General features: G+C 44.6%; 1 protein-coding gene across 4 annotated transcripts in view; it reads left to right on the plus strand.

Annotated features, from left to right (window-relative positions):
• Window positions 1-665: 665 nt before the first annotated feature.
• The window catches only part of tspan15 (tetraspanin 15), a 225,293-nt gene continuing 199,496 nt past the window's right edge, over window positions 666-26,462 (plus strand). For all 4 annotated transcript variants that reach the window (XM_078565822.1, XM_078565823.1, XM_078565824.1 and 1 more), the window contains exon 1: window positions 666-809. In XM_078565822.1, coding sequence (XP_078421948.1) covers window positions 702-809 — 108 coding nt within the window. In that variant the 5' untranslated portion in view covers window positions 666-701. The remainder of the gene's footprint in view (window positions 810-26,462) is intronic.

Consider the following 26,462-nt stretch of genomic DNA (forward strand, 5'->3'; position numbering starts at 1 on the left):
GACCTTTCAAACAACAAGTTGCTTTGAGAGAACTGCGAGAGATGTGGAAAGATACGGCAGCTGCTCGATCCAATAATCTGCCGCCCCTCTACCAGCTGACAACCGATGTCCTCTCAGTGGGTCATCCTGTCCACCATACAGTTCATAAGCCATCTGGGAGCCCACAGCCAACCCTGACATTTCACTTGCACCCAGCCATCCGCATCTTCCACACGAAGGATTGTCAATAAGCTGATTCCTCCCCACCCTTTTGAGGTTGTGCATTCCTCTCATCCTTTGATGCAATTTTTAATATTGTTGATTTTCTAAGATCTAAATTTTTTTAGCGCTGACGTGACAGCACAAGAAAGGACATTTGAGGGACTGCTTGATTGAAAAGTTGTGCTGCTGTAAACTTTACCTGCACTTGAATCCTCCCAATGGATCATTAACTCCGCTCCCCACTTCCACCTCCACCCCACAGAGCTGTAATACCGGGCGCTGCCGGGAGAGGCCGCTCGCTCTGCTTCACCAGCTGCTCCAGAGAGCTTTTTACTTGCATTTGATTGGCTGCTGTGATGTCGGTCTGAAAAGATGGGCCTGTTGATTGGCGGAAATGCACTAGAGGGCGGGGAAATAGGGCCGGGCGGCACCTCGCGCAGGAGGACCGGAAACGGTTTTTTTTAATATTGGTTGCGGTCGCGCGGCGAGCAGCAGCCGGGATGGAGCGTGCGCCTAAGGGGTCCCGGAAGCGACGGAGTAACCACTGCCAGCGCTTCAGCTACATCTGCCTCAAATTCACCCTCATCATTTACTCCACCTTCTTCTGGGTAAGTGACAGAGGGAGGAGCAGCAACTGGAAACTGTGTGTGTGAGGGACCAGAGCAACCGGAACAGAGAGCCTGCAGGGACCCAGCACAGAACCCCGCCCTCACCTGTGGGGCTCCGCCCCCGGCGCGGGCGGGGGGCCTTGCCCCCGCGAGCCCCGCCCCCGGCGCGCGGGGCCCCCAGCGCGGGGGAGACCAGGCCCCTTCTCCAAGATGAGGGATATGAGGTGTACCTTTGCCAGGAGTGAATCTCCACCGTGTTTCAGAATTTCAGCAGGCATTCATTTGCTCCAGAGGCCCTGTTATTTTTCAGCTGTGGAATGGCTTCTTAACCTTCGCTCTGGACCGGGGTAGGGCTGAGACTGAGCCAGACAGGATATTGAGGAATCCAGTTGAGGGTGTTTAAGTCGAAGAGTCTTGGTTGAGGAGGGCTTCAAAATGTTCTCTCCAGCGAGCGCTGACTGCCTCCCTGTCCTTGATGCGCTCCCCTTCATGCTGGGCTGACAGTGTTGAGGAAACAACGCACTGTTGTTGGTGTCAGTCAGTTGTTGGATCTCCCGCGCTCTTTCTACCCACTGTTTGTTCTTTATGTTTTGGGTTTTATGCAGTACCTCCGCTCTTAGCCGCCTGTAGGACTGCTGCTTGTGAAGTTTTAAGTCTCTGAAAGCTGTGCGCTTGCCTTTGATTACTATCTCTTGATAGTTTTCGTCAAATCAGTCACCTTGTTTCCTGCTAGTCGAAGGACCTCAAAGTCATAGAGTCATAAAGGTCTACAGCACAGAAAAAGGCCTTTCGGCCCATTGAGTCTGCACTGGTTAAACAAGTACCTAACTATTCTAATCCCATTTTCCAGCATTAGGCCCATAGCCTTGTATGCCATAGCATAGCAAGTGCCCATCCAAACACTTCTTAAATGTTATGAGGGTTTCTGCCTCTACCACCCTTTCAGGCAGTGAGTTCCAGATTCCCATCACCCTCTGGATGAAAAAATTCTTCCTCACATCCCCTCTAAACCTCCTACCCCTTACCTTAAATCTATGCCCCCTGGTTATTGATCCCTGCACCAAGGGGAAAAGTTCTTTCCTGCCTACCCTATCTATACCCCTCATATCTCTTCTGCTCCAGGGAAAATAACCCTAGTCTATCCAATCTCCCCTTATAACTAAAACTCTCCAGCCCAGGCAACATCCTGGTAAATCTCCTCTGCACTCTCTCTGTCCAATCACATCCTTCCTATAGTGTGGATTTCAGACCTCCTTGCAGGTACTTGTTATGGTGGACTTTAGGTTGACCAGGCACGATGGGCACACCATAGCTCCTGCTGGCTGGAGACTGAAAGGTTAGCAGTGAGTCACTGACTGAGAAGGGCAGCCTTGGGGAATCTTTGAGGGGCATTCAATGTTAATTTTCATGCTGTAATGTTTCTGTTGCCTCTTTTTTGGGGGCCAGGCTGAAGGGCACGGTAGATCAGATAAAGCAGTGATCGGTCCAGCAGTTATCAATACCTGTCATGGTGTGGATGATTTGGACATCTCTGCGATCCCTTGCTCGAAAGATGACGTAGTTGAACGTTTCAGTGTTTGGATCATGGGTGCTGCCATGAGGTCTTGTGCTTATGATTGCTATGATTGTGACTATTATCACAGACACTTCAAAAGGTGTTTCCCCAAAGTCGCCTGTGAATGATGTATTTGTGATTGTGTGTGTATTTTCTTACCCATGGAGTGAGAATTTCAATTTAAAATAACCAGCATCAAAGCCTTTTTATTTAAAGGAAAAGGTTAGTCAATTTCACTTTATTGCTCTGGAAATTAGCTAAGAAAAGATAAGGTTACTAATACATACACACATGAACTAGTTACAGAGGAAAATAAAAACAATACTTATAAAAAGTATACTCAGTCAGTCTCTCTAGTGTTCAGTGCAGACCTGATGTGCTTGAAGTCAAGGTGTTGTATTGTCTGAAGTGATAATCTTGAGTTTGCAAAGTTTTCTCTGCAGCTGCAGTGGTTCCACTGTTGAATTGTGGGAGGTTGCTTTTATAGATGAGCTTTGTAGGTGGAATCAGGGTTTGCAAGGAGGGGGAGAAGGTTCCTTCTAGCTCTGCAGGCATGGTACTTAGCTGCCCTGTTACTTACAGCAGACTATTAGCTGTTTCTGGATGTCCCTCCCACTCTTTCTTGGTTGAAGTTCTTTTCTGCTTCTCTGAAGATGTTTCAAGATGGGTGTCTCAGCTTCCTGCCCTTTTTTAATGCATTTTACAGGTGCTAAGATGACCACAGTTATCATGTGTCCTGTACAAAATACCAAGTCATCTCCCAAATAAGGCATCAACACTTCAAACTGCCCTTCTCCCACCTGTGGTCCTTAGCTTTTGTCCTGGCCAAGGCACAATTTGCATTCTTACAATGAGGCATCAACAAAACTTTATCTCCTGGATAAGACCACAGTGAAACAGAATCAAATTAAGGATTGTCTTTTGTCCCCTCAGAAGAGGAGACCCAGTTTTGAAATTCATAATTCTGTCCGGTAGCTTGAAGCTATTCTGAAACAGCCTTTAAACTCAGTCCAAGGTTTCTTTTTTTAAAAAAGGTAACCTTTAAAACAGTTTTTTGAGAAATTTGTAATATCGTAACTGCGCATTGTGATACTATATTCAAGAAGGGAGACAAGTCTGAATGCATAACTACAGAGCTAGTATCAGCAAATAGCAGGAAAACTCCCACTGAGCAGTGTGGAAACAGCGCCATATGTGTTGTATAGCCAATCTCCTATGCACCATATCCCATCAAATGGTGGCTTCACCAGTGGGAGATGTAGAACTTCTGTAGCAATTAATTATCAACCCAATAAAGGTAAGGTCCTTGAAATATTTGCACATCTGGTCTCTAGTCACAGATGTGATTTACAGAAGCCTCAAAGTTTCTTCTTCAAGAACTGGAAGTATTGTGATCTGTGAGGATGATAATAGACTTCAAGAGGACATGACGGGCTGGTGGAATGGGCAAATCATGACAGATGAAATTTAATGCAGAAAAGTGTGAAGTGAATACATTTTAGTAGGGAAATCATAGAGTAGCAATATAAAATTAAGGTTACAATTCCAAAGTGGGTTCAGTAGGAGGGAGATCTATGTGTGTAAGTTGTTGAAGGTTGCCAGACAGGTTGAGAAAGTGCTTAATAAGGATCTAAGATCCTTGGCTTTAAAAATAGAGGCATAGAATACAAAGCAAGGAGGTTATGGTGAACCTTTATAAACCTCTGGTTCGACCTCAACTGGGGTTTTGTGTCCAATTCTGAGCACCAGACTTTCGGAAGATTGTGAAGGCATTGGAGAGGGTGCAGGAAAGATTCATGAGAATGGTTCCAGGATTGAAGAACTTCAATTAGCTGGATAGATTGGAGAAGCTGAGACTGTTCTCCTTACAGAAGAGAAGGTTGGGAAGAAATTTGATAGTGGTGTTCAAAATCATGAGGGGCCTGGACAGAGTAGATGGGGGAAAAACTGTTCCCATTGGTCGAAAAGTCGAGGACACCGATTTAAGGTTAATGACAAAAGAGCCAGAGATGATATGAGGAAAAAAACCTTTTTTACACAGTGAGTGTTTAAGATCTTGAATGCATTGCCCCTGAGTGCGTTGGAGGCAGATTCAATCGTGGTTTTCAAAAGAGAATTGGATAATTATCTGAAGAGAAAATTTGCAGGGTTTCGGTCAGAAACGATGGGGATGTAGGACCAGGTAAGTTGCTCTTGCAGAGAGCCTGCATGAATACGATGGGTTGAAGAGCCTCCTTCTGCACTGTAAGCATTCTATGATCAACTATTTTACAAATGCCTATCTTCAGAGTGCAGGAAGGACGTTGAGGAAAACTTGCTGCATGTCAATCACCTTCATGATCTAGGCATCTAAGTCTGTGGGGTGTAAAGAGGGATGGTTGTGCCCCATGGATTGTTGGGACCAACAATGATTATGTCCTTAGGATTGTAGAGACCCATGCCATAAATACTTTAATCACAGAAAAGGGTTCATTTTCAAGGACTGAGAACACCCTGGAAGAGTTAGTGTTTTTTAAAATATACTGTTATTTAAATGGTTAATGTGAGGGCTCTGGTTGCTGCTGTTCCTGGAAAAGACAGCATTTTACAAGAAAAGGTAATTAAGCAGTTTTAAAGAAGCTAGAAAGCTTTTGAACTGTTTATAGGAGGTTCACATGGTGGTTTATGGCTTTGAAAAAATCAATGCCTTAAAAACTGTTAAAAAGCTGGTAGACTGTTTTGCTTTGGGGGAAACCAGAAGGATCAACTGCTTGGGAAAAGAAGACAGTAACTTCTGAAGCTCCAGACCTGGTCCAAAGCAGAGAATGAATGGAAGTTGCTCCAAAGTTGCTTTATGTTCTGAAATTGACTAACTACATGTTTTCCTCCAAAGTCTGCCTGAAAAATAATGCAAGAGACATTAATTGTTTCCCAGACTAGTGCTGAGAAACCAATTATATAACCCAGATGCTATTTCAAGGACTCCACTATCTATCCTTTTCCTTTGAACCATTGACTTTTAATCTTTCAGCAGAATTCCTCTATTTTATTGTTTCTTTGTGTATGTGTAAAGAACATATTTTTTTATTTCTGTTGGACTGTGGATTAAAATTACAATGGCTGCTGTTTGGAGGACATGTCCACTGGTACAGTGTGAGGGATATATACAATGTTGCTGTCCTGGAACAGTATGTGCCATGAGAGACAGGATGGTGCCGAGGAGGAGTCCAGTCTAATGAGGACCTGCCTGGCAACAACGTTTTAATTGGCTCCTGACCAGGTTTTGTGTGAGGGCAGTGCAGAGAATAGCTCCTAGCCTGAAAGGAAAACAACTTACACATACAGGAGAGAGAGGTTTTAAGATTCCAGTAATTCCACAATAAAAGCTAGATGGCTTTTTCTCCTCATATCTCTATAACCTGCTCTCTCTTGGAAAACCCCTGTCAAGAGGCAAAGGGGAAAATCACTGTTAGAGACATTGAAAGGCAAGTGCTCAACCAGTGAATTAAATACTGAAAGTACTGGAGGACCACCTCGTGTCATCAACAAGAACTGAAAGGAATTTGAAAGACATCAATCAAATTCAACCCATTGAATCCAGTACTCCGGAGTTGATGCTATTGAACTGTTTTATCCCACCCTTAAAATCCATGTTTTTGTCTTAAGCGTCTTGTATGTGTGTGCAAGTATAGGGATTTAAGAAGGGGTAGAGTTTAGGTGATAGAGTTAGAAATTAGCAGTTCATATTTCATTCTTTTGCCACTGGTTAACAGTTTGTTCAACAAACAGTTATTTATTTATTGAGTTTACAAACCTGGTGCTCATATTGCTAAACTAAACTAAACAGTTAGGTAGAATTGGGGCAATCTGGTGGTTTGGTCAAACTTTTCACATTTGTCACGGCTTGGGGAACAGCGGGACTTGATTTTACAGCGCACATCCCCACTGAGTCATGATATATGTCTGAGTTAGGGTATTTAGAGCAATTATTATACTTTCATATTTCATGCTGTATTTTAATAAGCTTTGTCTTTCTACTTGACAAGTCTGGTTTTATAATAAACTAATTTGTTGTTCATTGAAGAAACCTGGGCATTGCATGGTGATTCTGAGATTCATAGGTAAAATACATATTTGGCTGTATAGCTATCTAGAAAAATCATTTAAATATATGTTGTGACCTATGGAGTAGTGGAACCAGAGACAGACAGTGCACTCCTTCCATTCCGGTCATAACATCCAAGGAGAGGAGACCTAGAGGAGAGAATGAGAGGAGGACTCTGGGAGAGGCAGTCAGCAGCACCTAGAGGAGAGAGCGAGAGGAGGACCCTGGGACAGGCAGTCAGCAGCACCTAGAGGAGAGTGCGAGAGAGGGACTCTGGGACAGGCAGTACCTAGAGGAGAGAGCAAGAGGAGGACTCTGGGACAGGCAGCCAGCTGCACCTAGAGGAGAGAGCAAGAGGAAGACTCTGGGCAGGCAGTCAGCAGCACCTAGAGGAGCCGGGAGCTGAGGAGGGGCGCAAGAGGAGCCGGGAGCTGAGGAGGGGCGCAGGAGGAGCCGGGAGCTGAGGAGGGGCGCGGGAGGAGCCGGGAGCTGAGGAGGGGCGCGGGAGGAGCGCGGGGCGCTGAGGCGGGGCGCGGGCGACTGAGGGAGTTCGGTGAGGAGGGAACAAGGTAACCCTTTGAGTACCGTGAGTACGGCTGGGTAAGCATTTACTATTTTTATTGCTTATAGTTTTTAAGGTCTTATTTTGTGGTTCATTGTTTGTAGGGGCTATATTCTGTAACAACAAGAAGCAGGGAAGAAGGCCCCGAGAGTAATTGATATTAAGTATCTTCCAAAAGCTTTAATTTCATTTAAAGGGGCAAGAGATGGGATGGGAACTGAACATCCAGGGGTATTCAGTATTTAGGAAGGACAGGCAAAAAGGAAAAGGCGGTGGAGTTGCATTGCTGGTTAGAGGAAATTAATGCGATAGTGAGGAAAGATATTAGCTCCGATGATGTGGAATCTGTATGGGTAGGGCTGAGAAACACTAAGGGGCAAAAAACGTTCGTGGGGGTTGTATATAGACCCCCATACTGTAGTGGTGATGTTGGGATTGGCATTAAACAGGAAATTATTGAGATGCATGTAATAAAGGAACATCTGTAATTATGGGTGACTTTAATATGCATATAGATTGGGCAAATCAAATTATTAACAATACCGTAGAGGCGGAATTCCTGGAGTGTATACGGGATGTTTTTATGGACCAATACGTTGAGGAACCAACAAGAGAACAGGCCATCCTTGACTGGGTATTGTGTAATGAGAAAGGAATAATTGGCAATCTAGTTGTGCGAGGTCCCTTGGGGATGAGCGACCATAATATGATAGAATTCTTCTTCAAGATGAAGAGTGACGTAGTTGATTCTGAGACTTGGGTCCTGAATCTTAGTAAAGGAAACCACGATGGTATGAGGCACAAGTTGGCTTTGATGGATTGGGAAATGTTACTTAAAGGGATGACGGTGGATAGGCAATGGCAAACATTCAAAGAGCGCATGGGTGAACTGCAACAATTGTTTATTCTTCTCTGGCGCAAAAGTAAAACAGGAAGGGTGGCCAAACCATGGGAAATTAGAGATGGTATTAGATCCAAGGAAAAGGCATACAAATTGGCCAGAAAAAACAACAGACCTGAGGAGTGGGAGCAGTTTAGAATTCAGCAAAGGAGGATCAAGGGATTGATTAAGAAGGGGAAAATAGAGTACGAGAGTAAGCTTGCAGGGAACATAAAAACTGACAGTAAATGTTTCTATAGGTAAGTGAAGAGAAAAAGATTGGTGAAGGCAAATGTAGGTCCCTTACAGTCAGAAACAGGGGAATTTATAATGGGGAACAAAGAAATGACTGACCAACGAAATACATACTTTGGTTCTGTCTTCACAAAGGAGGACACTAGTAACATTCCAGAAATGTTGGGGAACACAGGGTTTAGTGAGAAGAAGGAACTGAAAGAAATCAGTATTAGTAGGGAAATGGTGTTGGGGAAATTGATGGGATTGAAGGCCGATAAATCCCTGGGGCCTGATAATCTACATCCCAGAGTACTTAAGGAAGTGGCCCAAGAAATAGTGGGTGCATTGGTGGTCATCTTCCGAGATTCTATAGACTCTGGAACAGTTCCTACAGTTTGGAGGGTAGGTAATGTAACCCCACTATGTAAAAAGGGAGGCAGAGAGAAATTATAGACCAGTCAGCCTGACGTCGGTAGTGGGGAAAATTCTAGAGTCCATTCTAAAAGATTTAATAGCTGAGCATGTGGAAAACAGTGGCAGAATCGAACAGAGTCAGCATGGATTTATGAAAGGGAAATCATGCTTGACAAATCTACTGGAATTTTTCGAGGATGTAACTTGTAGAGTTGATGAGGGGGGAGCCAGTGGATGTGGTTCATTTGGACTTTCAGAAGGCTTTCGACAAAGTCCCACATAAGAGATTGGCGTGTAAAATTAAAGTGCATGGGATTGGGGGTAGTGTATTGAGATGGATAGAAAACTGGTTGGCAGACAGGAAACCAAGAGTAGGAATAAACTGGCCTTTTTCCGAATGGCATGCAGTGACTAGTGGGGTACCGCAAGGATTGGTGCTGGGACCCCAGTTATTCACAATATATATTAATGATTTAGATGAGGGAATTAAATGTAGTATCTCCAAATTTGCAGATGGTGCAAAGCTGGGTGGGAGGGTGAGTTGTGAGGAGGATGCAGAGATGCTTCAGTGTTATTTGGACATGCTGAGTGAGTGAGCAAATGCATGGCAGTTGCAGCATAATGTGGATAAATATGAGGTTACCCATTTTGGTAGCAAAAACAGGAAGGCAAGTTATTATCTGAATGGCTATAAATTGAGAGAGGGGAATGTGCAACCTTGTACACCACCCGCTGAAGGTAAGCTTACAGGTGCAGCAGGCGGTAAAGGAGGCGAATTGTATGTTGGCCTTCATAGCCAGAGGATTCGAGTACAGGAGCAGGGATGTCTTGCTGCAATTATACAGGGCCTTGGTGAGACCACACCTGGAATATTGTGTGCAGTTTTGGTCTCCTTATCTGAGGAAGGATGTACTTGCTATAGAGAGAGTGCAGTGAAGGTTTACCCGACTGATTCCTGGGATGGCAGGACTGACATATGAGGAGAGATTGACTCAATTAGGATTATATTCACTGGAGTTCAGAAGAATGAGGGGGGATCTCATAGAAACCTATAAAATTCTAACAAGGCTAGACAGGGTAGGTGCAGGAAGGATGTTCCCGATGGTGGAGGTGTTCAGAACTAGGGGTCACAGTCTGAGGATATGGGGTAGACCATTTAGGACTGAGCTGAGGAGAAATTTCTTAACCCAGAAAGTGGTGAGCCTGTGAAATTCGTTACCACAGAAAGTAGTTGAGACCAGAACATTGTATGCTTTCAAGAAGGAGTTAGATATAGCTCTTAGGGCGAAAGGGACCAAAGGGTATGGAGAGAAAGCGGGAGCAGGCTATTGAGTTGGATGATCAGCCATGATCATAATGAATGGCAGAGCAGGCTTGAAGGGCCGAATGGCCGCCTCCTGCTCCTAGTTTCTATGTTCCTATGAGAGCAAACCTTGAGTTGTAGAATTGAGGCTGCCTGTGTACTTGATTTGCATATCTTGCTTGGTAATTTTACTGGGAAACAGTTCGTGTGAAAATGAAAATAAAACTGTTCATGCAAATACTTGTACTTTTTGACTCTAGGTGTACTGCTGTTGTGAAAGATGGCCATAAGCACCATCCACTGAGAACTCTCACTCTGTTAAAATATCCTTGCTGTGAACCATAAATTATAAAGTTCTTTTACATGTACGTACTAATTGTTGGTTGCAGTTGTGAACTATTTATTTATTTTTAGGGAAGCTGCATTTTATTTTGTTAGGCAGGATTGTTTGATACCCAATTGCAGCTTCTGCAGGTCTCTTCCTGTACACTGTCTCTTTGTATTTTCTTATTGGTTGAAGTTAAATAACCTGGCTGTAAGGCTGTACTCCGGCTCAATGTTTTGGCTTGTTATTATTATTTCAGTCACAATGGCACATTGTTTCAGTGTCTTATGGGTCAGTCGCCATTGTGTTTTGTATAGTCCAGTGATGAATAGCAGCCATTTTCTTGCTCATTATTTTGTCCGTGAAACTGAATATATGCTGATGTAAATCAAGCATTGATAATACCATTAGACAATTTATTCCTAGCATCCACACTGTTATTAATATATAATTAACATTTTAATATTTATAGCTCTCATTTCTTCTAAAGTGTAAATAGGTTAGTTTGCACACTTTTCCTCCACTCAGCACCAATTACTGCTCTAACTCAGCCCTTCCCAAGATCTTAATACAGGAAGTCCTTGCAGCCTCCTCAGTCTTTGTCAGAGGAAGGAATCCACAAATTTTTAAAACCCAACTTTGTAATTTCTTAAACAGTATCAAACCGACCCTTTTTACTTTTTAAACCCCTCTAGTTGTGAATGTTCAGGCTCTTTCCAACACCTCTCCTCTCATGAACATCTTGACAGTTTCTGCAAACAAACCATATCTCTCTCCAACTGCCTTTATATTGTTTACCTCACTGAGTAGTTTGATCTAGCAACTTACTGTAGTTACAGTAATTGCTTACTGCTGTACCTGTAGGCTACCGACTACATCTGTCAAATCAAAAAGGAAAAATATCTACATTGCAAGCTATAATCCATCATCTACTTACAAATAAACAATGGAAGAAAAATATAGGCAAAATACTGTACTACACAATCGGCATTCTCTATTAAACACGGTTAAGAAAGAGTATAGTTCCTCCAGCTTCCAGATCCAAGCAATACCTGAGTAAATAATGAGATAATGGCTATAACAGCTGGAATCCTAACACAACAGCCTGCTTAATTTAACATCTGACAATAACAAATTCAATTTTTCACCTACTTCATGACACCAGGAGGGATACAAATAACATCTCATTAGACCAAAGAATCCTCATATACTTATCTAGATTCCCCTTAACTGGATCTATGCTGTTCACCTCAATCCTTCCCTGTGGTAGTGAGTTCTACATTCTCACTACTTGAGGCAAATAAGTTTCTTCTGAATTCTGTATTGGGTTTCCTGGTAACTGTCTTATGTTAATGGCCTCTAGTTTGCACTTCCCCACAACTGGAAATACTCCCTGGGTGGGATTTTCCATGCCTGCTGGCGTTAGGCGTCATGGCTGGCGGGAAGGCCAAAAATTGGTTTCACAATGTCGTGAAACCAGATTGCAATTGTTGTGCCCTGCCTGTCAATGTGGGCTGTATTTCTGCCGTCGGACGTCGGGAGTTTCATTGTAATACGTCTGCATATCATTATAAGCCCAGCACGCTTGGATCATCCAAGCACTGTTTCATAATAGCATATATAAGGCGTGCACCTGGAAAGCTGCACTTCGAAGTGAACTCGGAGGTGAGTGTACAGAAACGTTGCGCAGCACTCGCAAGGGTCACCTTGGACTTGGCAAGTCACTTTTTTCTGGCTGGTTGATGGTGCATGCCAGGGCAAAGACTGCCCTGTGGTTGAGACGAGTTGTGGGAGGGAGGGGTGTGCAACAACTGCGATGTGGTGAGTTGGTGCGGGGACCAAGGGCTGCCCTGTCATTGAAGCGAGTTGGGAAGGGGGGTACGCAAGGGCTGCACTGCACTGTGGGTGATGGTAATGCACAAGCACAAGGGTTGGGGGGTGGGGTGGTGGTTGGGTGAGGGAAGCAGCCATGCATTAGGGAAACCTTGTATAAAGTGACCATTCCTCCGCAACTGAGACAGTTCAGGGGCAGCCGCGATATCATGCTTGGAGTCGGACCTCTGGCTTATCTACCCGTTCAAGCAACACAGGCATGAAAGTACCACCAAGTGCTCCAGAGTTTTTTACACCTCGGGCATAGACTGCAAAGTAATGAGAGTTTTAATGGACTACAGAACAGTTGGACGGCTGGCCACATTGTACAATCTCCTTGCTAAAGCTGGCCATGGAGCGGAGGGGAGGCGGTGGCGTTGTGCTATTATCACTGGACTAGTAATCCAGATATCCAGGGTAATGCTCCAAGAACCGAGTTTGAATCGCACCACAGCAGGTGGTGAAATTTAAATTCAATTAAAAAAACCTGGAATTTAAAAGTCTAATGATAACCGTTAAACCATTGTCGATTGTTGTAAAAACTCATCTGGTTCACCAATGTCCTTTTAAGGAAGGAAATCTGCTGTCCTTCCCTGGTCTGGCCCACACATGACTCCAGACCCACAGCAATGTGGTTGACTCTTAAATGCCTTCTGAAATGGCCTAGCAAACCAATCAGTTCGCGAGGATAATTAGGGATGGGCAATAAATGCTGATCTAGCCAGTGACACCCCCATCCAATGAATGGATAAAAGGAAAGTCACTGGTGGAGGTGCTCACAGCCCCTTCCAATGTCATCATTCAGGTTTGGACCAGTCTCACCCAGGGTTCAAGCTAACAGCCCAGCCTTGCAGTGCGAGTTAGGAGAATGCCTGAGCTGAAAGCACAGCATGCAGTCCTGTGGGTGAAGCTGCCGCCAGTCGGTCAGGTGTGGGGCGGAGGTGGGTGAGGTTTCGGGTAGCCATGCAGTGCACTGAACTTTGGCTGTGCAGTGGTGGCCAGCACTTTCCACAATGCGTTAAGGGATCTTCAGACTTAATCAAGAGAGGTTCTTAGAACATCCATGCTAACCCACACATGTCTCTGTCTCATCCTACAGGAGGAGTACATCAGGAGCATGGAGCCTGGTGACCTCGCTGTATGCCTCATGGCTTACAGAAAGTGCAGGCAAAAGAAGAGAGCGATGGAAGTGTTTGGCTGGGCAGAGGGAGGAGCAACACCATCAGGGTGAAGGGGCAGCTGGGGCTCCCGCAGACGCTGCTGAAGAGCCACAGCGAGCTGTTGCTGGTTGACACCTAGCTAGATCCAGGGACTATAGGTAGCGCCTTTCATTCCTGCAAATGACCGAGAACCAGTGTCGCCAAAGACTGCGCATGTCCAGGAAACTCGTCGGTCACATCTGCCACTTGCTGCAGGATTTGGCACTACGGTTGTGGAGGGCATCCACTGCCAGTGGCTGTGAAAGTGACCGCAGCACTCAGTTTTTACGCCAGTGGCTCCTTTCAGGGCTCCACAGGTGACCTCTGTGGGATATCGCAAGCCCCCACCCACAAATGCATCCATGAGGTCATGAGTGCCATCTTCATAAGGGCACACAACTTTCACCCGGGACCAGGAACACCAGGAAGCAAGAGCGCTGGGATTTGCCCAGATCTCCGGTTTCCCACAGGTGCAGGACGTCATCGACTGCACTCAAGTGGCGCTCAGATCTCCGTGTCAACAAGTGGTCAACTATGTCAACTGCAAGGGCTTCCACTTGCTGAATGTTCAGCTAGTGTGTGACCACCATATGTGCATCCTGCAGGCCTACACATGGTTCCCAGAGAGTGTCCATGACTCCTATATTCTCAGTCGGTTTCAGATCCCTGACGTTTTCCAGGGTCCATAGAGGCTGCAGGGATGCTCCTTGGGTACAAGGGCTACCCAAAGAGGTCATGGCTGATGGCGGCCTCAGAATGCAGCAGAGCAAAGGTACAACGAGGGTCATGCTGCAACTCCCACCTTAGTGGAGCAAACCATTGGGATGCTGAAAATGACATTTCGGTGCCTGGACCGGTCTTGTGGAGCCCTGCAATATAATCCACAGAAGATGTCCTGCATCGTCGTCACATGCTGCGCCCTTCACAACCAGGTGTTGCAATGGGAAGAGGAGCTGGCTGAGGAGAAGCTGGATGTCTCCTCGGATGAGGAGGACACCGGGGATGAGGGTGAAAGCGAAGAAGATGGTGATGAGGCCATTGCACTGGCCAGATGATGCAGGCGTGTGGGAGGCCCTCATGGCCGCTCGATTTGTGGAGGATAATGGCGACAAGCCTTTCGGCCAAAGGCTACACAAAGCACAAGGAAGAGGCCCTGGTCTGAGACACCTGACTTTATCTTGAGCAGAAAGGTTTCACATCTGAGTGACACGAAAGCTACTCATCAGAACAAGGAGCCGTAGGCAGGGAGACATTCTTGGAAGCTTATTTACAATAGCGAACATTATGTACAAGTGCTTAACACCTATGCAAAGGTGAAGGCGAAGAAGACGGTGATGAGGCCATTGCACTGGCCAGATGATGCAGGCATGTGGGAGGCCCTCGTGGCCGCTCGATTTGTGGAGGATAATGGCGACAAGCAGTGAGGAGACACCATAGACCCTCACGTTGCATTTGTAAACGTTTGACTCCAGTCTGGGTAATGGCAGCGCACATACCCTCTGATAAGGCTCCTGTCATGGAGATGCAGTGGAGGTCCTAATAGTCACTCAATTTCAGGAGGATGATGACGACAAGCGCTCCATAGATCTTCACATAGCCTTTCTTAATGTCTGAATCCTGTCTTGTGCTCTGTGAACAGGGTCATATAGAGTCGCAGCCATGAAACTTTAATGCACCTGATCCTTTGTCAGCCTTCAGCACCTGACCCATTCAGGAGCACAGTGTCACCTGTCACGGATGCTGACAAGATGGGGGGCCAGCCCCACTTCAGAGGTGCTGAGAGCACACGGAGAGAATGAAGGAACTCTGTGACACCTGCCCATGACATTCTGGCAGCAATGACATGCACCATCGAGGTGCAGGCATCAGTAATGTGTCCAGTGAGCATGAAGCCAGACTATCACTTTCGGCCAAAGGCTACACGAAGCACAAGGAAGAGGCCCTGGACTGAGACACCTGACTTTATCTTGTGCAGAAAGGTTTCACATCTGAGTGACACGAACGCTACTCATCAGAACAAGGAACCGTTGGCAGGGAGACATTCTTGGAAGTTTATTTACAATAGCAAACATTATGTACAAGTGCTTAACACCTATGCCCAGGTTGTGCAACTACATCTTCCTAACCCTACCGCTACATTTTGGCGCTCCCCGACATTCACAGCTGAGGTGGAGGCAGCCTGACAACTGCTATGCCCTGTCTGACAGGCATTCTCTGGAGGGCCAAGACCTAGAGGGCCCTGGCCTGCATTCGGGGTCCTGCTGTGCCACAGTGGCTCCCTCCTCAGCCTGGAGAGCTCGTGCTGCTGAGGTCACAGGGAAAGAAGATTTTGAGGGGCCGGACAGTCCTGGAGTCACTTGGGGGGATGGCCCTGGGTTGTGCACCTGCTGATCCTCCTCCCTATGGGTGCCTGAGGGCCCCTGGTTGACTCCTTGAGGAGAAGATGAAGCTAGAGTGAGATCAAGCTGCCCCACACCCTTCTTGCGTTGACACTGCTGGAGGCCAACTATGGCTTCTGCTTGGGCTGCACTTCATCACTGTAATGCAGGACTGATGCCCTGACCAAGGTCTCCATGGCGGCTGCCACCCTACCAAGGTTGACCTCTGTGCTTTGGTATGCCAGCGCTATCACCTCAGACTGAAGGAGTGCAGCAGACATCTCTTCCTGAGCTTGCCTTTGCTCCAGCAACTGAGGTATGACTGAGTCCAGAGGCTCCTTCTCTGACTCGGACTCAGCAGACTTCGGGCCTCCAGTAGTCCTCCTGTGTGCCAGAAACCTAGGAAGTTCCTGCTATCGCCTGCTGTGGATCAGGCAGTGCAATGTGCACACCAGACGGTGACCCTGAGGCTACTCGAACATGGCCCCACCGAGGTGTGTGTCTCTGACTGATGGAGAGTGCGGGTGAGCGCTTGTGACAAGTCTTCAATGAGGATGTCTTCGGGGCTTGATTGGAGGCCCTGGGTCATGGACTCTGATGGCTGTTTCCCAACTTTGCCTATGAAAGCAAGGAGAGATAATTAGTGTGTGGTAGTGGCCTGTGAAATGAGACACATCACTCATAGCACGGTTGTCTGTTGGATGTTGCACTGCTGGATCCTCACTTGGTTGAGCACCACCCACCTCACCGTTAGCACAGGAATGGTCCAGACCCTCTACAGCCAGCTGGATGGCTCTGTTTTCAAAGTTTGTGAGGACCTTGATGTCGGGTATTCCTCCACCATTCTGCAACCTCCTTTTGTTGTGTGCCAGCTTGTCCTGCATGAATACAGATGGAGAAAGTGTAAGCAGGGCCGCCTGCCAGGCTAGATGATAACTATGCCTGCCTGTGTGGGTGGTGAGTGGTCCCATGGACAGAATGAGGACAATGACGGTGAGTGTGATTGATGATGTCCCTTGAACTCCCAGTGAGTGAGATCCCTGTGGATGTGTGGTGAGCTTATGATTGTGAGAGTTGAGAGTGATGAGAAGAGTGACTTACTATGGCGTAATAGAGATCATTCATCCTCTTGTGGCACTGGGTGGCTGGCTTCTTTTGTAGGGCATTGGCACTGGCCACTGCTGCCAACGCCTCCCAAGCTAAATTCGCAATGTTGCTGCCCCTGCTGCAGCTAGAGTGGAGATAGAGGACGTCGTGGCAGGCCTCCATGGCGCCCAGAAGGCACTCGAGGGATGCATCACTGAATTGGGGGGCTGCAGTCTTCTTGCCTTTCGGGGTCGTGTCTTCTTTGAGCAGTCCTGGGCTGAAAGCACTGAGAGACGTGCATGCAGCTGTGCTTTAAATGTGGCGCCTGGCATGATGAAGCGGCGAGGTGATGGCAAATCGGAGTCTGCCCGTATCGAGATGACGTGTTTCCCGGGAATGCATTATTAATGAGTCAGAATTGGGACGATATGGTGTGAAATGTCGCCATTGCAGCCGGCGTGTAAAATGTTCTTTTTACCTGACCGCTGCCGCACTTAGTGCAAATCTGGGACGATTCCGCCTGTGCCTTCTATATCAAAACCTTTTATAATTTTATAGATTTATTTTGGGTTGCCCCTCAGTTTTCTCTTTTCAAGAGGGGAAAAAACCTTGCATGTTCATCTTTTCCTGATAGGTATAATCTCCCAGTTCTGGCATCATTATTGTAAATATTCTTTGCAAAAGCAAAATACTGAGGATACTGGAATTTTGAAATATAAAAAAGAAATGCTGTAACTAGCAGACTTGGCAGTATCTGTAGAGAGAGTTGATGTTTCGGGTCAATGACCTTTCATCAGAACTGGGAGAAGTTAGAAATGTAATAGGTTTTAAGCAAGTCAAAGGTGGGAAGAAGAACAAAAGGGAAGGTCTGTGATAGGGTGGAAGTTAGGAGAGATTAAATGACAAATGGTTCATGGTGAAAAACTAAAAGGAGTGGTAATGGGACAAGTAAAGAAACAAAAGATATGACTAGAGGAGGCATGAATAGCAGGATAGCCACTGTCCAAATGCTAAATTAAGGGATTTGGAAACAAACAAAAACCAAACTGGCAAATTAAAAACATGAAACAGAATGGCGACAGAGATTGAGCTTCATTGGAATGGAACATTGCAGCAGTCCAAGGACAGAGGTCAGAGTGGGAGTAAGAGAATTAAAATGACTGGGAGCTCAGGGTCATGCTTGTGGTGTCAGGACGATATAATTTCCATAACGTTATTGGAGTTTGTTGTAAAATAGACTGATAGTGGGATGTGTCTATATGTGTGTGAGAGACTTAATTGAATTAAAGGCAGCTAGTCTGGGTGCTTTGATGTAAGAAGAGAAGTTAGGTTTGAAATGTTAATTAGGTAAACATGGGAAGTTTAGAATGTAAGGTAAAAGTACATTTGCATTTTTAAATAATGGATTGTTTTCAAAGGAGGGGGAAATGTATCACCTATTCAGGTGAAGTTTAGAAAGTGTGTTTATTTTTCCCAAAGATTACTGGTAAAACTTAGTGCTATGAGAGATTTTTATTATCAGAAAGCTAAAACCAAAGACATAGTGAAGCAATGGGAATTTGCATTCAAAGGGGAAAATATTTATAAGGGAGGCAGTTTAAGACCCAACAAGTGTGAAAAGCCTGCAGCCTGTATGTACCAAACTGCTGCCTCCAGGGATTGAATTTAAAAGAACTCACTTTGAATTTTACTTGTTCAGGGTATCATGTTTCTTTGCCTGGGTCTTCTAAAATCTGTCATACTGTTGCCTCAATGAAAGTATAACTCGGAGTTAGTTATTAGGGGGATTTGGAAGTTATCATTGTAGTAATTTGTAGATCTATGTATGTTTTTAAAAAATATTTCTCTTATTAATAAATGTTTAATCTAATTTTGTAAAACCTATAAGACTTGGTGGTCTTATTACTACTGAATTCAAGGCACGCATCTCGAAATTTATACCAGTTATGACAGTTGTTTCAAGTTTCCCTTTGGGATTTGAACAACTCAGTATTTACCATCTGTGCCATAACAGTAGCCTGAGTGGAGGTGTTCCGCAAGCAGTCTCTCAACCTGTGTTTGGCCTCCCCAGTGTACAAGAGACTACATCGTGAGCAGCAAATACTATTAAACTGAAAGAAGTACAAGTAAATCATTGTTTCACTTGGAAAGAGCTTTTGAGGCCATGGACAGTGAGATTGGAGGAGATAAAAGGGGGATGTTGCATCTCCTGCGCTTGCATGGAAAAGTGGTGTACGAAAGGGAGGCATTGTGGGGATGATCGAGGAGAGGATTAGTGTGTTGCGGAGGGAGCAGTTCCTTCAGAATGCTGGGAGGTGAAGGAAAGACATGTTTGATGGTGTCACATCGGAAGTTAAAGAAATGGCAGAGGATGATGCATTGAATGCAAAGGCTGATAGAGTGGAAGGGCAACATATCAAGATTCTGGGAGGGATGGGAAGGGATGAGAACAGAAGAAAATAATACAATATTATATCGTAGGGGATCCTGTCAACCATAGTGGGTGGGGGGAATCCTCAGTTGGAAGTAAAGGAAGACTTATCAGAAGTGCTAGTATGGAAGGCTGCTTCATCCAAACAGATGCAACAGAGACAGAGGGAGAATGGAAGACTCCTTACAAGAAGCAGGGTTTGAGGAATTGTAGTCAAGGTAGCTGTGAGAGTCAGTGGGCTTATAATTATTAGTGATCGATGGCCCATCCCCAGAAATGGAGACAGAAGTCAAGGAAGGGAAGAGACAGAAATGGACCATGTGAAGGTGAATTAAGGGTGGAAATTTAAATAAAGCCAATGAAATTTTCCAGTTCAGGACAAGAGCAGGAAATAGCACTGACACAATTATCAATGTGAAAAAAGTGGTGAGGGAGGGGACTGAGTGTATGACTGGAACAAAGAATGTTTCAAGAAAAAGGCAGACATAGTTAGAACCCATGAAAGTATCCATTGCAACACCTTTTATTTGGAGGAAGTGATTGGAGTTGAAGGAGAAGTTCTTTATTGTGAGAACCATGTCATTGGGTCAAAATCCTGGCACTCCCTAACAGCACTGTGGGTTAGATTTGAAGTTCACTGACAAGTTAACTTATATTCATATGCAGGCAGTTCCACAACAATGTACTCCTTTGCCTAGATAGATTTCCACGTCCCATCTTTTTAACTCCAGCAAGCACAATGAGAGAAAGCTAGCTAGTAATATAAAAACAAAAAGTAAGAATTTCTCTAAGTTTTTGAGGAGGAAAAGAATAACTAAAGCTAATGTTGGTCCTCAAGAGGGTGAATCTGGGGAATTAATAATAGAAAACAAAGACATGGCAAAGGTGTTGAACAGGTATTTTGTCTGTCTTCACAGCAGAAGACATAGAAACTTCCCAAAGATAATTGAAGATCAAAAGGTGAATAGAAAGGAGGAACTTAAAGCAATCATCAACACTAGGGAAAAGGTGCTAGGAAAACAATTAGACCTAAAGGCTGACAAGCCCCAGGACCAGATGGCCTGCATCCTAGGGTCTTAAAAGAAGTGGTGGCACAGATAGCAGGTGCACTGGTTATAATCTTCCAAAATTCCTTATCTCCTGGAAGGGTCCCCGCAGATTGGAAAATGGCTAATGTAAAACCTTTATTCAAGAAAGGAGGGAGGCAATAAGCAGGAAACTATAGGCCAGTTAGCCTAACATCTGTCATAGGGCAATTGCCAGAATCCATTATTAAGGAGGTTATAGCAGGATACTTAGATAATCACAATATGATCAGGCAGAGCCAATGTGGCTTTGTGAAAGGAAAATCATGTTTAACTAATTTATTTTGAGTTTTTTGACGATATATAACATTCAAGATGGATAAAGAGGAACCGGTAGATGTGGTGTGCTTGGATTTCCAAAAGGCATTCGATGAGGCCACTACACAAGATAAGAGCATGTTGGTGTAGGGGGGTAACATATTAGCATGGATAAAGGATTGGTTAGCTAACAGGAAGCAGACAGTAGGAACTAATGGGGCTTCTCTGATTGACAAACTGTAACTATTGGAGTGCCACGGGGATCAGTGCTGCATCCTCAACTACTTACAATCTATATCAATGACTTGGATGACAGGATGGCATGTATGGTACCTAAAGTTGCCGATAGCTAGGTAGGAAAGTAAGTTGTCAAGAGGTAGTGTATCTGCAAAGGGATATAGACAAGTTAAGTGAGTGGGCAAAAATTTGGCAGATGGAATATAACCTGGGTAAATGTGAACTTGTCCATTTTGGCAGGAAGAATAAAAAGCCAGTATATTATTTAAATGGTGAGAGCTTGCAGAACTCAATGGTGTAGAGGGATATGGGTGTCCTGATACATGAATCACAAAATTAGTATGCAGGTAAAGCAAGGGATTAGGAAGGCAAATGGAATGTTGGCATTTATCGTAAGAGGAATTCAATATAAAAGTAGGGACATTTTACCGCAGCTATACAGAGCCTTGGTGAGATCACATCTGGGATACTGTGTACAGTTTTGGTCTCCTTTTGAAAGAAGATAAATTGCATTAGAAGCAGTTCGGAAAAGGTTTACATGACTCATTCTTGGGATGGAGGACTCCTCTTGTGAAGAAAGGTTGAACAGGTTAGGCCTATACCCACTGGAGTTTAGAAGAATGAGAGGTGATCTTATTGAAACATGTAAGATCTTGAAAGGACTTAATAGGGTGGATACTGAGAGGATGTTTCCTCTTGTGGGGGATACCAGAACTCAGGGACACCGTTTAACAATAACCCTTTTAAGGCAGAGATGAGAATTTTTTTCTGAGGGCCATTTAATGTGTGGAATTATCTTCTTCAGTAGGTAGTGAAGGCTGGGTCTTTAAATTTATTCAAGGCTGAGTTTGATAGATTTTTGTTAGACAAGGGAGTCGAGGGTTATGGGGGGGTGGGGGGCCCAGACAAAAAGTGGAGCTGAGACCACACCCAGATCAGCCATGATCTTATTGTTTGGTGAAGCAAGGTCGAAGGGCTGAATGGGGTGCTCCTGAGTCCCATGCCCTATGTTTTGTCTTGGTCTTGTACTTTGCCTGGGCATGTTTTTGTGTATAGCTGTGCTGTACAGGTGGTCTTACTCGGTGCTTGGAGACATAGACAATTAATTACAGTAATATGCAATACAAGCTGTCCCTCTGTCAGCTTAAATTGGAACCTTTAACCTCACAATTTCAACTCAAATTATTTTTATTGCTGTTCTGTGTTTCCTTTCTGCCATTTCCCACTCACTTTCTTCCCTTTCACCCTTTTCCTTTTGCCACTTTTGTGATTCTGCCGCCCTCATTTCTTTTTGATTCCCCAATACCCGGGACAGCTACTGTTGAAAGAATTTTTTTTATCATATTGAACAAGCTTGCAGTTAGTGGGGTTAGGTTTAAAAATAGTGTTCCTTAAATTGCATGTAGTGATTTTGAGGTTAACCTTAGGTTTAGGTTAAGTGGATTCATACAGGAGTTTGCTCTTAAAGAATGTTTGATTAAAGTTTTCTTTTGATAGTAGTTGTGACTTCTGTTGCAGTAATGTTCTTGGTGTATGGTCGACAGTTCACTTAGGTATCTTATTTAGACACCTTATTTAAAACCAATTGAAGTCAGAAATCTCAGCAGTTCTGGAAAGAACATTGAAAGGTGTGGGTTTTTGACTGTACCCAAATTTTGTTTGAGGTGATGTTTTATATGTTGAAAGTCTACACTCTTTATTCATTCATGTATTTGAATGTCCTCTTCATTTGAGATGGTCTTTTTAAAGCTTTAAATAAAGCAAATGGCCTTGGACATTACTAGGCACCAGTAGCAGAAACCTTACCACGTTAGGCATGTACTACTGGACATGTGAAGGATTAAATGAGGTTGCCAGTCAACAGTTGTGAAAGACTATTTGCAGCAGTTTGTTTTAGTTGGTAATATCCAAGTAAATGGGTGGCCTGGAGACTTTGACAAGAGTATTTCTGGGTTGATTGCACATTAGTGTGCAATAGAAATGCTCTAAACTGACATTGGCATACTTCCCAGACAAATGTTTGCCTTTGCTTACCTACTTGAAACCTTTTAAAACCTTTTATGTTTTAATAAATCCAAATGCTCACTTTTTTCCCATTTCATTGTTTGGACAAGCAATGTGAAATAGATATTTTCCTACTAATACAGTATTGTGATTGGGCCAAGAAGTATTTGCTTAATTATTTGCTGCAGAAATTACATGTTGATTTCACAAAGAACAGCTGAAATGTATGGTATAAAAGAGATTAGTGACCAATGATGCCTGATGGTACAGTTTCAAAAAAATTTGCCTTGTGCTAAAGAACTTTCAGCCAGTGGCTTCAGAACAGTTTTATTGCACAGGATTAAGGCAGGCTCAAATGCATGCTGGATTTATTCCGTAAAATCCTAGTGCCTCAAATTGCATAATGAGTCTGTATTAGTTTCAAAGCCTTTGTGGTTGGAAGGTGAGACCAGCGAGGGTAACCGTCAACAGTTCTTGCTAGATTGTTTTGCTCATTCATCAAAGAAAAAGGGAAAGGTAAACACTAGTTTTTTTTTTATATTACAATGATAACAGGATAAAAGATAAATGAATCGCTTATCAACAAAATCACAAAGAATCGGTAGCTAACAAGGCAGATACTGGGAGAGTTAACTGCAGCTGAGAATAGGATCTCTATCATTTGGAATCGACAGACTATCCCAGGGCAGCATGTATGCAGGATATGTCGAGGTTTCAAGGTTGAGTAGATGATCACTGAACTTGAGGACCAGCTGCTAGCATCCTGTAACATACAGGAGGAAGAAACATTTTTGGGTGTTTGCTGCAGAAGATTGCCACTCCATAGCTTAATGGGATGGGGAAGTACAACGAAGGGAAGAAATTGCTTGCCCACACAGTGGGAGAGCAGGAATAGATGAGACCTCCCATTGTAAATCGTTTCTGAGATTCTGAACCTGTCTGATAGGTATAGAGTTCTCAGTGCAAAAAAGGACTGTGATGCAAGAGAAAGTAGTTTAAACAGGACCACTTTATCAATGGACGAACAGTCAGCTGTCATAATTAGTGATTCTGTTCAGGAGAACAGACAAGTGATACTTTGGAGATTCGATAATTGGCTGCATCATAAGATCAGATGGTGTTTTTCCTCCCGGGTACCAGGGTAAGGATCATAATGGAATGGGTAGTGCAGGTGGGACAACCTTAAAAAGGTATGGGTGTGCTAGGAAAGAGTACAATAGAGTTGATGTGATGTATGAGAGCAAGAAAGGATACAGATAATATGAAACAGAGGAGCGAATGGTAGGTGACAGTTTGAAGGCAGATGTTGATGTAAGCAAGCAGGCACAGTAGTAACAGAAGGTTTGAATCACAGAATCTCTTAGTGCAGAAGAGGCCCATCGGGTCTGGACCGACACGTGAGAAACACCTCACCTACCTACCTATTCCCATTTACCAGCACTTGACCCATAGCCTTGAATGATATGATGTGTCAAGTGCTCATCCAGATACTTTTTAAAGGATGTGAGGCAACCTGCCTCCACCACCCTCCCAGGCAGCGCATTCCAGACCGTCACCACCCTCTGGGTAAAAAAGTTTTTCCTCACGTCCCCCCTAAACCTCCTGCCCCTCACCTTGAACTTGTGTCCCCTTGTGACTGACCCTTCAACTAAGCTGCTCCCTATCCACCCTGCCAATGCTCCTCATAATCTTGTACACCTCGATCAGGTCACCCCCCCAGTCTTCTCAGCTCCAATGAAAACAACCCAAGCCTATCCAACCTCTCTTCATAACTTAAATGTTTCATCCCAGGCAACATCCTGGTGAATCTCCTCTGCACCCCCTCCAGTGCAATCACATCCTTCCTATAATGTGGCGACCAGAACTGAACACGGTACTCCAGCTGTGACCTCACCTAGGTTCTATACAACTCCATCATGACCTCCCTACTTTTGTAATCTATGCCTCGATTAATAAAGGCAAGCGTTCCATATGCCTTTTTCACCGCCCCACTAACATGTCCCTCCACCTTCAGAGATCTATGGACATACAGGCCAAGGTCCCTTTGATCCTCAGAATTTCCTAGTGTCATGCCGTTCATTGAATACTTCCTTGTCAAATTACTCCTTTCAAATTACTCTTTCCAAAGTGTATCACCTCTCACTTTTCAGGGGTAAATTCCATCTGCCACTTATCTGCCCATTTGACCATCCCGTCTATATCTTCCTGCAGCCCAAGACACTCAACCTCACTGTTAACCACCCGGCCAATCTTTGCGTCATCCCCAAACTTACTAATCCTGCCCGCCACATAGTTATCTATGTCGTTTATATAAATGACGAATAATAGGGGACCCAGCACAGATTTCTGTGGTACGCCACAGGACACTGGCTTTCAGTCACCCTGTCTCCTACAACTTAGCCAATTTTGAATCCACCTTATCAAATTACCCTATATCCCATGTGCATTTGCCGCCTTTATAAGTGTCCCATGTGGGACCTTGTCAAAGGCTTTGCTGAAATCCATGTAAACTACATCAACTGCGCTACCCTCAATCTACACACCTGGTCACCTCCTCAAAAAATTCAGTCAAATTTGTTAGGCATGACCTCCCTCTGACAAAGCCATGCTGACTATCCCTGATCAAACCTTGCCTCTCCAAGTTGAGATAGATTCTCTCCTTCAGAATTCTCTCCAATAGTTTTCCTACCATTGACGTGAGACTCACTGGTCTGTAGTTCCCTGGCTTATCTCTACAACCCTTCTTAAATAGTGGAACCACATTAGCTGTTCTCCAGCCCTCTGGCACCTCCCACGAGGCCAGAGAGGAATTAAAAATTTGGGTCACAGCCCCTGCGATTTCCTCCCTTGCCTCCCTCAGCAGTCTGGGACACAAATCATCCGGACCTGGAGATTTGTCCACTTTTAAGCCTGCCAACACCTCCAATATCTTGTCACTCCCTATATCAATTTGCTCAAGAGCCTCACAGTGTCTCTCTCTGAGTTCCATACCTTCATTCTCATTCTCTTGGGGGAAGATGGATGTGAAGTTTAGGTGAAGAACATTCTTTGTTAACATGATGATAGCTAATTGTGTGTATGTGGAGTTGAGTATTAGATACTATACGCTACTTGAATAACACACTGTAAGGTACCCTCTGTACTATGCGTGGGGCCACCTGACCTGGGGGATAAAGGTTAGATAGCACATGTTAAGGAGTTAGCCAGCATGGCAGATTAAAGGATGTTGTTCTTGCATTTTGGACAACTTTCAAAGTCACTGATTTTTCAGCCTGCAATGTGACATTGGTGATGAGGATAAATATGGAGATATTTAGGATTGCGTCATGGTATTTGCTGGAGCTGATATGTCAGCAGTTCAGGGAATTGAGCTGTTTGATCCACTGGATGATGCCAGCACCATCAGTGTGAAATGGAGAATGTGGCTGAAGAAGTTTGAAGCGTATGCTGACAGGCGCAGTGTGTTTTTGGATTGGGTGGCAATGGTGCAGAAAGCACAGTACTGGGCCTCACTGTTCAATTTGGGTGCTTCAGCAAGGGGGAGTTTGAAGAAGTTGCCTGACAATGGAGAAAAGGCAGATTATGAATATGCAGTGAAAGGTTTGAAGGACCATTATGTGGTGACATCAAATGCCACATTCCAAAGGTGCAGTTTCCATCAGATGAGACAAAGAGGGGGAAACTGTAGTCCAGTTTGTGACCCGTTTGAGGCAAGCGTCAGGTTGATGCAGTTATGTTGCGAC

This window comes from Cetorhinus maximus, chromosome 20 (assembly GCF_964194155.1).
Source record: "Cetorhinus maximus chromosome 20, sCetMax3.hap1.1, whole genome shotgun sequence".
NCBI classification, from domain to species: Eukaryota; Metazoa; Chordata; class Chondrichthyes; order Lamniformes; family Cetorhinidae; genus Cetorhinus; species Cetorhinus maximus.